At 36.2% G+C, this 13,372-nt stretch overlaps 3 protein-coding genes across 3 annotated transcripts; all 3 read left to right on the forward strand.

The window, feature by feature from the left end:
* Positions 1-288: 288 nt before the first annotated feature.
* Positions 289-3,888, forward strand: LOC118046597 (pentatricopeptide repeat-containing protein At4g14850). Its single transcript, XM_035055575.2, has 3 exons — positions 289-1,935; positions 2,672-3,170; positions 3,763-3,888. Exons 1-2 carry the CDS (start codon positions 356-358, stop codon positions 3,135-3,137), a joined length of 2,046 nt encoding a protein of 681 aa, XP_034911466.1. The 5' UTR covers positions 289-355; the 3' UTR covers positions 3,138-3,170; positions 3,763-3,888.
* A 17-nt stretch (positions 3,889-3,905) lies between these two features.
* On the forward strand, positions 3,906-5,161 carry LOC118046598 (glyoxylase I 4). Its single transcript, XM_035055576.2, has 3 exons — positions 3,906-4,217; positions 4,612-4,687; positions 4,782-5,161. The coding sequence occupies exons 1-3, from the start codon at positions 3,906-3,908 to the stop codon at positions 4,814-4,816; spliced, it is 423 nt and encodes a 140-aa protein (XP_034911467.1). The 3' UTR covers positions 4,817-5,161.
* A 4,193-nt stretch (positions 5,162-9,354) lies between these two features.
* On the forward strand, positions 9,355-10,393 carry LOC118046595 (transcription repressor OFP16). Its single transcript, XM_035055574.2, has one exon. The coding sequence runs from the start codon at positions 9,525-9,527 to the stop codon at positions 10,179-10,181; it is 657 nt and encodes a 218-aa protein (XP_034911465.1). The 5' UTR covers positions 9,355-9,524; the 3' UTR covers positions 10,182-10,393.
* The last annotated feature ends 2,979 nt before the right edge of the window (positions 10,394-13,372 follow it).

Raw genomic sequence — 13,372 nt, forward strand, 5'->3', positions numbered from 1 at the left:
TAAAACAAAAACTAATAAAAACGCAACTATATTGGAAATTAAACTAATAAAAACGCACTTTAAAATCTACTCTCTCTAAAATTTCTCAAATAATGAAGGTTCAGACCTTAAGAGTTAGATATACAAATTATAAACTAAAATACTTATTTTGTTAATCATCTAAATCAAACAAGTTGAAATTTTAGGTGTAAACATATTTTCCTTTTTAAAGAATAAGGGTCTAAATCGAATTAAATAATAGCATAAGGAGTCCTTTTTAAAAACTCAGCCTTTGTAACTGTAGTTACTGTACAGTCGATTTAAAACTTTAGAACTTTGGCGCCACCATACCAAACCATGACCACGTCTGCTACCCATGACCTTCCTCACCCCAAATTCACTCGCATCCATTCTCGAAACCGCCGTCTCAACTCACTCTTCTCTTCTCGGCCGAGCCACCCATGCTCAAATCCTCAAGACTCTCCAATGTGCAATCCCTCCCTTCCTTTGCATCCACCTCATCAGCATGTATTCCAAACTCGACCTCCCCAACTCAGCCCAACTCATCCTCCAACTCACCCCAATTCGCTGCGTCGTCACCTGGACCGCACTCATTTCTGGCTCTGTCCAAAACGGTTATTTCTCCTCTGCTCTCATTAATTTCTCTAAAATGCGCCGTGAGAACATCAAGCCAAACGATTTCACTTTCCCTTGCGCGTTCAAAGCATCTACTGCGCTTTGCTTGCCTTTTGCAGGGAAACAGATTCATGCGATTGCGTTGAAGTTGGGCCAAATTAATGATAAATTTGTTGGATGCAGCGCGTTTGATATGTACTCAAAAACTGGGCTTAAATTTGAAGCGCAGCGACTGTTTGATGAAATGCCTCCAAGAAATGTTGCCGTGTGGAATGCATATATTTCTAATGCGGTGCTTGATGGGAGGCCAAGGAAAGCGATTGATAAGTTTATAGAGTTCCGCCGGGTGGGTGGAGAGCCCGACTTGATAACATTTTGTGCGTTCTTGAATGCCTGTGCTGACGCAAGGTGTTTGGACCTTGGGAGGCAGTTACATGGGCTTGTGATTCGCAGTGGGTTTGAAAGGGATGTGTCGGTTGCAAATGGGATTATTGATTTTTATGGGAAGTGTAAGGAAGTTGAATTGGCAGAAATGGTTTTTAATGGGATGGGGAGGAGGAATTCAGTTTCATGGTGTACAATGGTAGCTGCTTGTGAGCAGAATGATGAGAAGGAGAAGGCTTGTGTGGTGTTTTTGATGGGTAGGAAGGAAGGGATTGAGCTGACAGATTATATGGTTTCAAGTGTTATCAGTGCGTATGCAGGGATTTCAGGACTTGAATTTGGGAGGTCAGTTCATGCACTAGCTGTGAAAGCATGTTTGGAGGGCGATATTTTTGTTGGCAGTGCCCTTGTTGACATGTATGGTAAATGCGGAAGTATTGAAGATTGTGAGCAGGTCTTTCATGAGATGCCTGAAAGGAATTTGGTTTCTTGGAATGCTATGATTAGTGGGTATGCACACCAAGGGGATGTTGACATGGCCATGACACTGTTTGAAGAAATGCAGTCTGAGGCGGTACCAAATTATGTAACACTGATCTGTGTGTTATCGGCTTGTAGTAGGGGAGGGGCAGTTAAATTGGGAAACGAGATTTTTGAGTCAATGAGGGACAGGTACAGGATTGAACCGGGAGCAGAGCATTATGCTTGTATTGCGGACATGTTAGGGCGGGCTGGAATGGTAGAGCGTGCTTATGAGTTTGTACAAAAAATGCCAATTCGTCCAACAATTTCAGTTTGGGGTGCTCTTTTAAATGCTTGTAGGGTGTACGGGAAGCCTGAGTTGGGTAAAATTGCAGCTGATAACTTATTCAAACTTGATCCCAAAGATTCAGGCAACCATGTACTGCTTTCAAATATGTTTGCTGCTGCTGGAAGGTAAGTTAATTGTTTAAAGCAAACCTTATTGTTTTTCAGAAATGCTACAAATTCAGGCTAGCTTTTAATTAGAAGGTTTTGGTATCTGCTTCCTTGAAGTTCCTGTTATTTTCTGCTGCTAATGTCAATGTACTTCTGTAGTCGGTGTCCTGTTTTAACCCCATCATCATGTGATGCAATGACTGGTTTATTTTGAACTACAGGGCATAAAAAATGGTATGTTTTAGGGTCATCATTGAAGAATGAAAAATTTTCACCTGAATCCATCTTTCATTCAATCCTACACCTCATAAATTGTTGTCTTCGTGGGGGGAATGGGGTTCTCAGGAATGATGCTGTTCTTGCAGGTAGAAATAATGCTTCACCTGTTGTGATTGTCTTAGTTTCTCTCCATTTATTATCTGAAAAGGTCGAAACTTCCCAGTCAAGTTTGCGGTTATATCATAGCAAAACCTTGTAGCCCCTTCACCATTACTTGTAACCCAATTACCCTGGCCGATGTTTTGTGGTAGCCATTATTTTAGACTTGATTGAGAGGGTCCCTATCCTGCTTGTTTGTTGCACATCTAATGTACTAATAATTTGAGTGGCTGCTCCCCCGTAATATACTAGAGATGGTTCGTTCACCATGCTGTTCTTTCATCTGCTTTAAGTAATTGGTTTTTCAAATTTAGCCTTCTTCTTTGTCTATATTTTCCTTTTGCTTGCCAACCAACTATCTAGGACCTTAATGCAGGTGGGATGAAGCAACCCTTGTGAGAAAAGAAATGAAGGAAGTTGGGATCAAGAAGGGTGCCGGCTGTAGTTGGGTTACTGCAAAGAATAAGGTCCATGTCTTCCAAGCAAAGGATGCATCCCACGAAAGGAATAGTGAGATTCAGGCAATGCTAGTTAAGCTAAGGACAGAAATGCAGGCAGCTGGCTACATGCCTGACACCAACTATGCTCTCTATGATTTAGAAGAAGAAGAGAAAATGACAGAAGTTGGGTACCACAGCGAGAAGATTGCCCTTGCTTTCGGGCTTCTAGCTCTCCCTCCTGGAGTACCTATAAGAATCACAAAAAATCTCAGGATATGTGGTGATTGTCATAGTGCCTTCAAGTTTATCTCAGGCATTGTTGGGAGAGAAATTATTGTCAGAGATAATAATAGATTCCATCGGTTTCGGGATAGTCAATGCTCATGCAGAGATTTTTGGTGATGATCTTTCACTCAATTAACAATATTTTAACAGGTTCGATAATTTTCAGATAAGACCTTAAAAATAACAAAAAAAACCTTACTGATGATAACAGTTGTTTTTTGATTGAAAAAATATTAAAATAATTTTTATTTTATTTTTTAAAATTTATTTTTGATACTAATATATTAAAATTATAAAAAAAACATAAAAAATTATTTTAAAGTAAAAAAATTAAATTTTAATAAAAAATAGGTTGAAAATTATTTTCAAGATTCAAAGAAATGATTCATAATTTTGGTGATTGAGTTTCAATTTTGTTTTCCAACCAACCATCTGCAATTTTAGAGTTTACGTTTTTCTTTTTGTTTAGATGTGAGACTTACTAGTTCATCGACTACTCTGATTCTCTTGTAATTCCTTGCTTCTCTGTTCAGAGTGAGATTCCAGCACTCTGGCGTTTCAAAATTCTGGTGATTTTTTTTTTATGAATATATTTTTTTTCTTTTAAAAATCTTAGATTTAAGAATAATTAACTCGCTAGGGTCACCAGTAATTTTCATGATGCCACAAATTTACAACATTAGCGGTGCAGCCTATTAAGCCACGTAAGCATTAAACGAAGTCGTTTTCTTATCTTCCGCAGTACCCTCTCCGACCTCTCATATCACCAAGGAGCAAGGAGGAACCCAATAGAAGGAAGAACAGACAGAGAGAGGCAATAGACAAGAAGCTCAAAAGCATCCACCTGACATTAATTGAAGAACAAAAGAAGAAAAAAGAAAAAAAATGGCATTCGCTAAAGGAGCGTGCCTGAACCACATATCTCGAGAATCATCAGATATAAGAAGGCTTGCCAATTTCTACAAAGACATATTTGGTTTTGAGGAGATAGAGAGCCCAAAGTTCGAGTTCAAAGTTATATGGCTTAAGATCTATCCAGATCTCGCTATCCACTTAATCGAGAGGAGCCCAGATACCAAGCTTCCTGAAGGACCCTACAGTGCATCGTCACCGGTTCTTGATCCTACCCATCTCCCTAGAGGACATCATGTCTGCTTCTCTGTCTCCAATTTTGACTCCTTTGTCCAATCTCTCAAGGTATCACAAAGCTTCTTCTTTGTTTATTTTTTATATTCTTGCTTAATATGCTTGTGTTTATTTCAAAAGCAACGACCACTATCACCAATGAGTGGCATTTACTGCCACTTGACGATTATATCACTTTTAAGAAGTATCCGTTTAAAAGATTTTTTAATAATTATGATTTTTTATTTAAGCCATAATCTAAAAAATACTTTTTGTAAATAATTTATGATGAAATAAGTTAAAATGACTTTAAATTAAAAGTATGTTTGATTAAATTTTGTAGCATACTTTTAATGTAAATCAAAAGTTACTTCTAGTCAAAATATGCTTATGATTTTTCTTTGAATCAAAAGTTAAACTTAAAATAAACACAGTGAATTGAAGCTAAATTTTATGGTGATTGCAGGACAAGGGAATAGAAACGTTTCAGAGGTCTGTACCTAATCGGCCAATTAGGCAGGTCTTCTTCTTTGATCCAGATGGTGAGCGTTTGCAACCCCTTTTATTAGGTTTGGTGCTCAGTTCGAAGATAAATGGTGTGAAAGACTTGTGCTTTATCTTTCTGGTAATGTGCAGGTAATGGATTGGAGGTTGCAAGTCGTGATGAATAGGGTTGCTCTCCACTTGTGAGTATGGTTAAATGCTGGTAGGACTACGAGGGGAAAACATAAATAAAATGTAATAAAAGCCCCTACATGCAGATAGTAGTAATTATTGAAGTTCTGGGTCCTTGTAAGTTTTCCTTCCTCTTAAATATGTATCGGTTAGCATTTGAATATGGTTACTGTGCAGCATGCATTTGAATAGGGTTCATATATAGCGTTGTATAGCATTATGCATGCATTAATACAGGGAGCAGAAATGGAACATAGTTGCCATATATAGCGTTGTATAGCATTATGCATGCATTAATACATGGAGCAGAAATGGAACATAGTTGCTGATACTGGATTGGATACTTTGTATCATCATTACTCGCTGATTTTTCTTCAAAGAGAAATTATGGACGGTCCCAAAGCATTGAAATACCACTATAAACTTGATCATGAGGGGATTACCAGCGTTTTTCTTTTCCCAAGTTGTTGGATCACATGAAAGGCTTTTAGTATTCTGATTTGAACAATAGGTTTGATATTATCTTTTACATGATGTTGCGTTTTATTCTTGCTGCTGGAAGTTGGAGCCTTTTTCATCACGGCTATGCTCATTCCTTTCATCTTACAGAACTAAAAACTAAAATTGTCACCAACAAACTTCATGTAAAGCTGCTGAAATCTGATGAATAAGTGATATGATTTCATAGTGGCATCACCCACCTTTCCACCCTGTTATAATCATTTTAGTATATTACTCTGGTACTCCATAAAAGGACCGATGCGCTCTCTGTTTGGCCACTAGCCATTCCACCGGCAATAGGCAAGTTTTAGAATGTTCGGTGGACTTACTGATTGAGGATTAGAGTCTCTTAGGGTTCCAAGTTTGTTAGTGTTATTATACTGAGCACCGTTCATCTTGTGATGCACTTGTGCAGTGAATAGCTGGAACTTAAGCATTACTTTGAGATGAGTCATCATTGATATCTGTATCAGCGACAACCTTTCAGGAGCCCTTCTAAAAAGTAGTACCGAAATCCCTTTGTTTTGGGATGAATTAAAAGAATTTTAACGACATTCTCTGAATAAAGTTCTTGGAGTTGAAGCCTGTTAGAAATTCAGGCACAGATAGTTTAGATGCGACTTTCATTTCATAAGTTTTGACATTACTGTCGTTTTCTGCACAATTTACAGAAGTAGTACGCTTTTCTGTAACAAGTCGTGTCTCGTCGAGCTCACAGGTTTTGGGGTCCTAGGCGGTCACTATGAACTGAGCAGGCAGTTGTTTTTCTTAGTTGCTTGCTGCTCGATCTGCAACAATAAACCACCGTTTCCAGTTTTTGCTCCTTTTTCGCACAGGTGTACCGTCTCTAAATGCTTGAAGCTAAATTGATTCAAGCCTGTAAGACCTTATTGTCTAAACCTCTAAAGCGTTGTAGGCTTATTTGCATTAACAATCAGTTTTAAGTAAATTGGGACTCAACTTACCGTCCTTGCTGAGCCCGAATTGGTCTAAATGCCAAATGCATTTGTCACTGGAGAAAGAAAGTCCATGGCCCAATGGTTACTGTCCTTGCTGAGCCCGAGGATAATTGTTAAAGAGTTGCTGAAGCCCAAACATAATGGGACTCAACTTGTTGGGTATAATAAATGTTTACCACTTTGTATTATATTTTGTGGCATTGTTTGTTACCAAAGATGAGCATTCGACAGTTTTTGATGATATTGGCAGTAGACCTCACAAAAATTATGGAGAGAAGTGTTCTAGTTTTGTTTTTGAAATCAAAATGTTGTTACCTAGAGGCTGCATGATAGCACAGAGCATGGTTTGATTTGGACAAGAGTTTACAATACAATTTTCTAAGAGTATCAACATGATATGGCAGTTCTATATAAATCGACAAAGTTTAACAACTGCAGCCCAACAAGACGAGGGAGCCGACAGGCAAGAACCCTAGAAAGAGGAAAAGGATACTCGAGTGAGAACACCTTAAACCACTGTTTTTAACTTCTGAAAGACAGAAGCGCCTTTAAATTCTGAAAAGCTTCTGGCTTTCACAACGTTATCTATTGGCCTCACAGAAGAGAAAGGACTTTGCCTCGTGAGCCACTTTTGTTTTACGAAAGTACAATCATGTGGCAAACAGGGTTTCGTAAGCTGCAATGCAGGAAATAAGCTGAAACCCACCTCTATAATGCCCGCTATAAGGGCTAGGTTTTTTTTTCCCTACAGAAAAGATGTACCATAGCAGTGAGCTTTCGAGGATAAATTTCGTACGCTAGGTAGAGGAGTAGTTTGGCCTTTTGGACTTTAATACTCTGCTTATGAAGACCGCGCCATCAGTATGAACCGAGCTCGTGAATAGGTCGTGACATTTTTTTGACTGGTATGTTAGTAATGCCAAAAAAGGGGGGTCATGGTGACTTATTTCTGGGCAGAGAACACTGGTTGGTGGGTGAGCAGTAGGGCAAAGTTGAAGAAGAGACACAATTATTTGCAGACATAGTTTTGGTGAAAGGCTATACGGAATCGGAAAGCAAATTATCTGTAATGGTGAATATTAATTAATTGTTAGGAATTTGAGTTTTATATTTGTATTTTAATTTTTTTTTCTCCCTTTTGAGATATCATTTTCTGCATGGAATGGGATATATATATATATATATATATATATATATATATATATATATATCTTTTGAGGGGGGGGGTTATTGTTAAATCTCATCTGCAATCCAATTCTTATTATCATTTGGATTAAAGGAATATAAACTCGTTTATTTCTGCATTTTAAAAATGTTTTTTTTTAATATATTTTATTTTTATTTTTTTTTACTTTAAATTAAATTTTTTGATATTTCTCAATTTTTTCATGTATTGATATTGAAATATATATTTTTTTTTAAATAAAAAAAATATTGTTTTGATATATTTCTAAGCAAAAAACATTTTAAAAAATAACAACTACCATATTTCCAAACACTCTATACTCTCAAGTCTAAACTATAGTAATCGTTTACGGTCTGACCCGACAGGTTAATATAAAATCTAGATGATTCGGGATGCTAGCCTAGATTTAAAGAAAAAAAAATCAAGGTTATAATTAGCTAGAAGAAGACCTGGGACCTGCGAGTCAACTCGAGCCTTGTGTGACTTAAAAGTATGTGTCTTTTAATATTAAAAGTTAGTTTGAAAATTAGAATATGGATCCTGGTATTTTTCTAATATGGATCTTGTAATATATTTTTTTAATTAAGTTGGCTCTTTTATTAATTTTAATGGAAAATATTACTGCTGTTCTTTTTTTTAAGTACACAGAATATTAACCGTTGGCATCCAAGAGAAATTAACTATAAAATCAACATTAATTACCGTTAAATAAAAAAAAAAGCATTCACGTGGCAGAAAAGAAATAAGCAAATTAAATGTAAAACATTATGATGAATGCTTGTATTCTATAATATAGATAGATAGATAGATGCTACAAGTCAATGAATCAAGGCTGAGAGAAGGTAGCAATTAAGCAGTCAAAATTGACAGATCAGTTAAAAGAACAGATTATCTGAAATCTCTTGTGCATTTAAGATCTGGAAAATAAAGAGAGATCAAAGGAATTAAATTCCTTGAATGTGATTGAAGCAACTGTAAGGTAATTTTGCTTGCATCGCTGAGATCGTCAATTATTGGATGAGAGGTACTATCATATCATATCATGATGTTTGTTGGCCCAGAAAGATGTAAATGAGTAGCTGATCATGTTAAGAATTCTGAGGAAACATGCGCATGTGGTGATGTCTTTTGCAGCATTTTAATCTCACAGATCATATATACTCCACAACATTTCAGTGATGGTGTTAAATAATTACCCAATGCAACGGGCAACGAAACTACCCCCACATCACATATCATTTTCATAGTTACGTACGTACGTAGGCATGCACACAATACACGACTTAAATCTACATTATTATTATTATTATTATTATTATAGAAATTAACTTGTTTATTTTTGTATTTTAAAAATATTTTTAAAAAATTTTAAATTTTTATTTTATTTTTTTACTTTAAATTAATATTTTTTTAATGTTTCCAGATCATTTTGGTGTGTTGATATTAAAAATAATATATTTTTTTAAAAAATATATTTTAATATATTTTAAAATAAAAAAACACTTTAAATAACAACTATAATTATAACTACAAAAAGATACATCTCTCTCTATCTATCTAGACACATTATGTGTAATTATTAAATTTGACTTGACTGGAAACATGATATAAAATATTATATGAGTAAAGCATGGTAAATTGATAATTTTTTAAAAATAAAATAATATAATTTTAAGTTTTTTTTTGGATTAATCAAGCTATAAATCAAATAAGTGATTAATTAACTTCGATAATATTTCTTTTTAAAACCTAAACCCTATCTAAATTAGGTTTTAGATTGACCAACTACAACGACTAGACAAGTTTAATAATGGTGAGACTGTATAATCCTCGCTACAAAAGCCTTGAATAAAAGATAGGAGTGGAAGACGTAAATAGATGTTGCTTCTCTCACTCCTCAACAAACTTGCACTGTTGCTCTCTCTCTCTCTCTCTCTCTCTCTCTCTCTCTCACCAAATAAAATCTCCACCATTCAACGACGTTCCTCTAATTTTATCCCCATTGCCACTATAGCAGACACATTACAATCTCCCTGTCTGATCTCATCAAGAGGAAAAATGCCCCTCATCTTCTGGAAGAACATTCTCAAATGCTTACCCACCGTAACCCCTTCCTCACATCCATTGCCCTCAGAGTTGCAAGAGTATAGTGATCCATTACCATCATCCGCTACCGCCGCCGCCCCCACCACATCAATAATGATCAAGAACTTCAACTCCCTCTATGACCTCTCCTCAGCATCCACCTCCAAATCCCTCAGTACTCCCTCCACCAACTCCTACTCCTCATCTTACTCCGATCCTGACACCGACTCGACGCCTGATTTTGCCACTATTATCGCCTCCCAACGTTTCTTCTCCTCCTCCCCTGGCCGCTCCAACTCCATCATTGAGTCCATGCAAGAGCTTCATACCCCAGTCACTGGAGGTGTTGCCGTTAAAAAGTATTCACTAGATCCTTACATAGATTTTAAACACTCAATGCAAGAGATGATTGAAGCAAGAGAGATAAGGGACGTTAGGGCTAATTGGGACTACTTGCATGAGTTGATCTCTTGCTATCTTAAATTAAACCCTAAGAACACCCACAAGTTTATCATTAGTGCTTTCGCTGATATAATTGTTTGCCTATTGTCTTCGCCCTCGCCGGAACCCGACACCCACTGGAAACCTGAAGGCCTTCAACAACGCAAGGTTTCACGTTTATTGGTGTGAGGTCAATTATGTACTGTGTACATCTTTTAAATTTTGTTTTGTTAGTTAAAAAGAAGGGGCATATGTGATGTATGTTAGGGGTGGTACGTTTTTTCGTTGTTTTGTGGAATCACTTTGTATTTGGTGAGGAGGGATGTTATCATGCATGAAGACAGTAAAGGTCATTTGTAATGGAGGCAAAGTAAATTATAAATAATTTGGAAACCAAGGAATTCGCGTGGGATGTTAATGTCTCGATGATGTTTTAGTTTTTAATCCTTGTCTTGTGTTGGGTTATATGCATGTGTTTAAGTTTTTCTTGTTTAAGTGTTTCTAGGTACTTTGGATGGATGTTTCATTGGCCTGCAGGTGATTTGCCTAGCTAATTGACTGTGCACGGCTGCAGGACCAAGTTGGTTTATTTGCCTTGATTTTTGTTGTGGCCCTGCACATCAACAATCAGGAGCTAACCTAGCTAGCTAGTTCTTAGCCAGGGGCGCGTTGCGATGGGATGGACCTTCGGGTAGCTGGGTGTGTGGCCTGTGGTGCGCATATCCCTTGCAACTGTCAACATTTATTTGGGATCTTATATTACGGGCCGGTGAATGTGTGGAGAGGTACAGGACAGAAGACAGATCTTTGAACAAAGTATGTTATCTACGCTCGTTAATTTCGGGATTGGTTTCTGTGTAGTCAAAGCCACTTTAAATTCTGGATATGTCGGAAAATCAGTCAATGCTTTCCCTTTCGGTGAATGATTTATCGATCTCTTATTAGAGGACTCTAAGAGGAGGTTTTAGATTTGCTTGTCTTTTTTTTTTTTTATGCATCCCAGATTGATGCTATAATTACTTCTGACTTCGTATTTTGTTTTCCCTCTTGTTATAATGGAGAATCTTCCACTTGGTGCTCAAAATCACCGTTCAACACTTCAACTAGCTAATGCTTATTCACCCTGAAGTCGATTAATTAGTCCCAGCCACCGCATAATTAGCTTTTGACTTCACAATTAGCACCGCATATCAGAAAAATAACATCACACCCTCTCACACAAGTGTGTGTCTATATATACGTAGGTGTTTAAACCAGTTTATTTTTAAATTAATGATTATATAAATTTTTAGTATTTTAAAAAAAAATCAAATTCATGATTATTAAAATATAAAATTCAAAACATGATTAGATAAACTACCTCTCAAATTACCCTTATACTTAGTAATCAAGCTAATTACATGTAAGAAATTGCATAATTATTAGTGTATATTTTGCGGCGTCTGTATATTAGCATTTAATTAGCACTAAATTAATAAATACTTGAATTTAGCAAATTCTTAACGGTCAAATTAGAGGTTATTGGCTCAATTAATCTTTCTAACCAAGTTAACAGCACATGCTCTCCGAGCCATCAACATGGTAGTACTGATCCAAACAAAAAATAAAAAAGATCAACGACTTATCAACTTGATTTTTAATACAACGGATTCCAAGTTTTGGACTGGCAAACTCGAATGAGTCCATGAAAAGCCCCAAAAAGTGCACTGTGAACCCCCATATGTGCATAGAAGAGAGGAAGAGGGCATGGCATTAAACATTGAGAGCTAGTTTTTTTCCCTCTTTTTTGTATGATAGCACACTGGGGGAGACAAAGAAGAGGATCCAAAGAGATAATACTAACTATTATCGATAAAAAGAAGGAGCTAGGGGTGCTACCAACTACGACAAAAGAATGAAATATTTTGATATATCACATGCTTGATTAATTAACTAATTCTTACCGTAAAGTTAGTTGGTTTAGGTAAGGTTAACACCGGACCATTTGTCCTTGTGTGCTTCCATTATTATATCTCACTCTTTAATTAGGGCTAATCAGTTATGGCATTTGGAGGGATGTGAGAGTACTGTATATATCCAAAATTTACATGTTTTATATATATAGATAAATCCATCCAGAGAATCTGAACGTTGTCTGTCGTTATCTTTTTAACATTCCAATAAATTAAGGACGGAGAGCAGGAGCAAAGTGTGAGGACGGCCTCCACCATGCCTATAATTAATTATGTGAGTATATATCTAGACAAAGTTTATCGAATAAATTAGAATATCTTCATTTCATGCATCCCTATTAATTAATCTTTTTGGCGGGCTAATTATCCTAGAATATTATGACCTTAAAAGATTGATTACTAGTTCATCACCAAGACAAAAACTTCTATTCATCACCAGTTTGACCAATTCCCGTGTCAAACAAACCATTGAAGCTGTGTTTGTCTTCCTCTTCTTTTTTTTTTCCTCTCGTTATTATTTAGCCAAGATGTTAATAAGCTGCGAGTATTTTATCTCTTTGGAAGTGATGATTATATATATATATAAAACTCAAGGATTCTTCTCCTCAAGTAGTCAAGTTTGGCAGCAATATATGAAGCTGGGTCCAATATTTATGAGTTATATATGTGGGAGAAAGAAAATCCATATCTTCTTGAAAATGACCCTAGATTGGATTTTTTAATGATATTAATTGTATAATGATCTGACACGCCAAACCCGGTGTATTATACCAGGACATGTGCATCATTAGGGTAAAACTAGCTTACTAACTCCCTTGAATTTGGATGCTGATTTTGTGAAAGTCCTTGGCTAACCATTTACTTAATTATTGGTGTCGATAGAGATTTCCTATTGGAAGATTTGGTTGCAAGATGCATGCATGTGTGCGCGAGGTTCATTGAGATTTGGCTTAGGTGATAAGTGGATTTTTATTACATGCTAGCTATTACTTAGAGTTTGAATCGTAGCACGTAGCTACCACAAGGGAAAAAAATGAAGGACCTACTTAAGCATAGCCATACGAGTATAAATGTCAAAGATTATGTAGTCTCGGATCCTGAAAATTAGTCTAAAAATACTTGAACGTTAGAAAATATGTCATTCTACTCATTATTTATTAGATCCATTATAATTATGCACAATATGGTTAATCAATGTAATTTAACTATAGCACAACTATTTATTTTACATGACAGCAATTAATATCACACCGGGAACTGTTTGTGTTTTGCATTAAGCTTTGAGGATCACCCATGTTTTGTAACTCTATTTTTTTTTTTGTGTGTTGGCCTGAATAATTGAAAAACAATAATGCAAGTAGAACAGGCAATGATGTTGGAATGATTTGTTTCTCAGGTTTTGGATATTTCGTCTCTGTCAACTCCAAA

This window comes from Populus alba, chromosome 10 (assembly GCF_005239225.2).
Source record: "Populus alba chromosome 10, ASM523922v2, whole genome shotgun sequence".
Taxonomy (NCBI): domain Eukaryota; kingdom Viridiplantae; phylum Streptophyta; class Magnoliopsida; order Malpighiales; family Salicaceae; genus Populus; species Populus alba.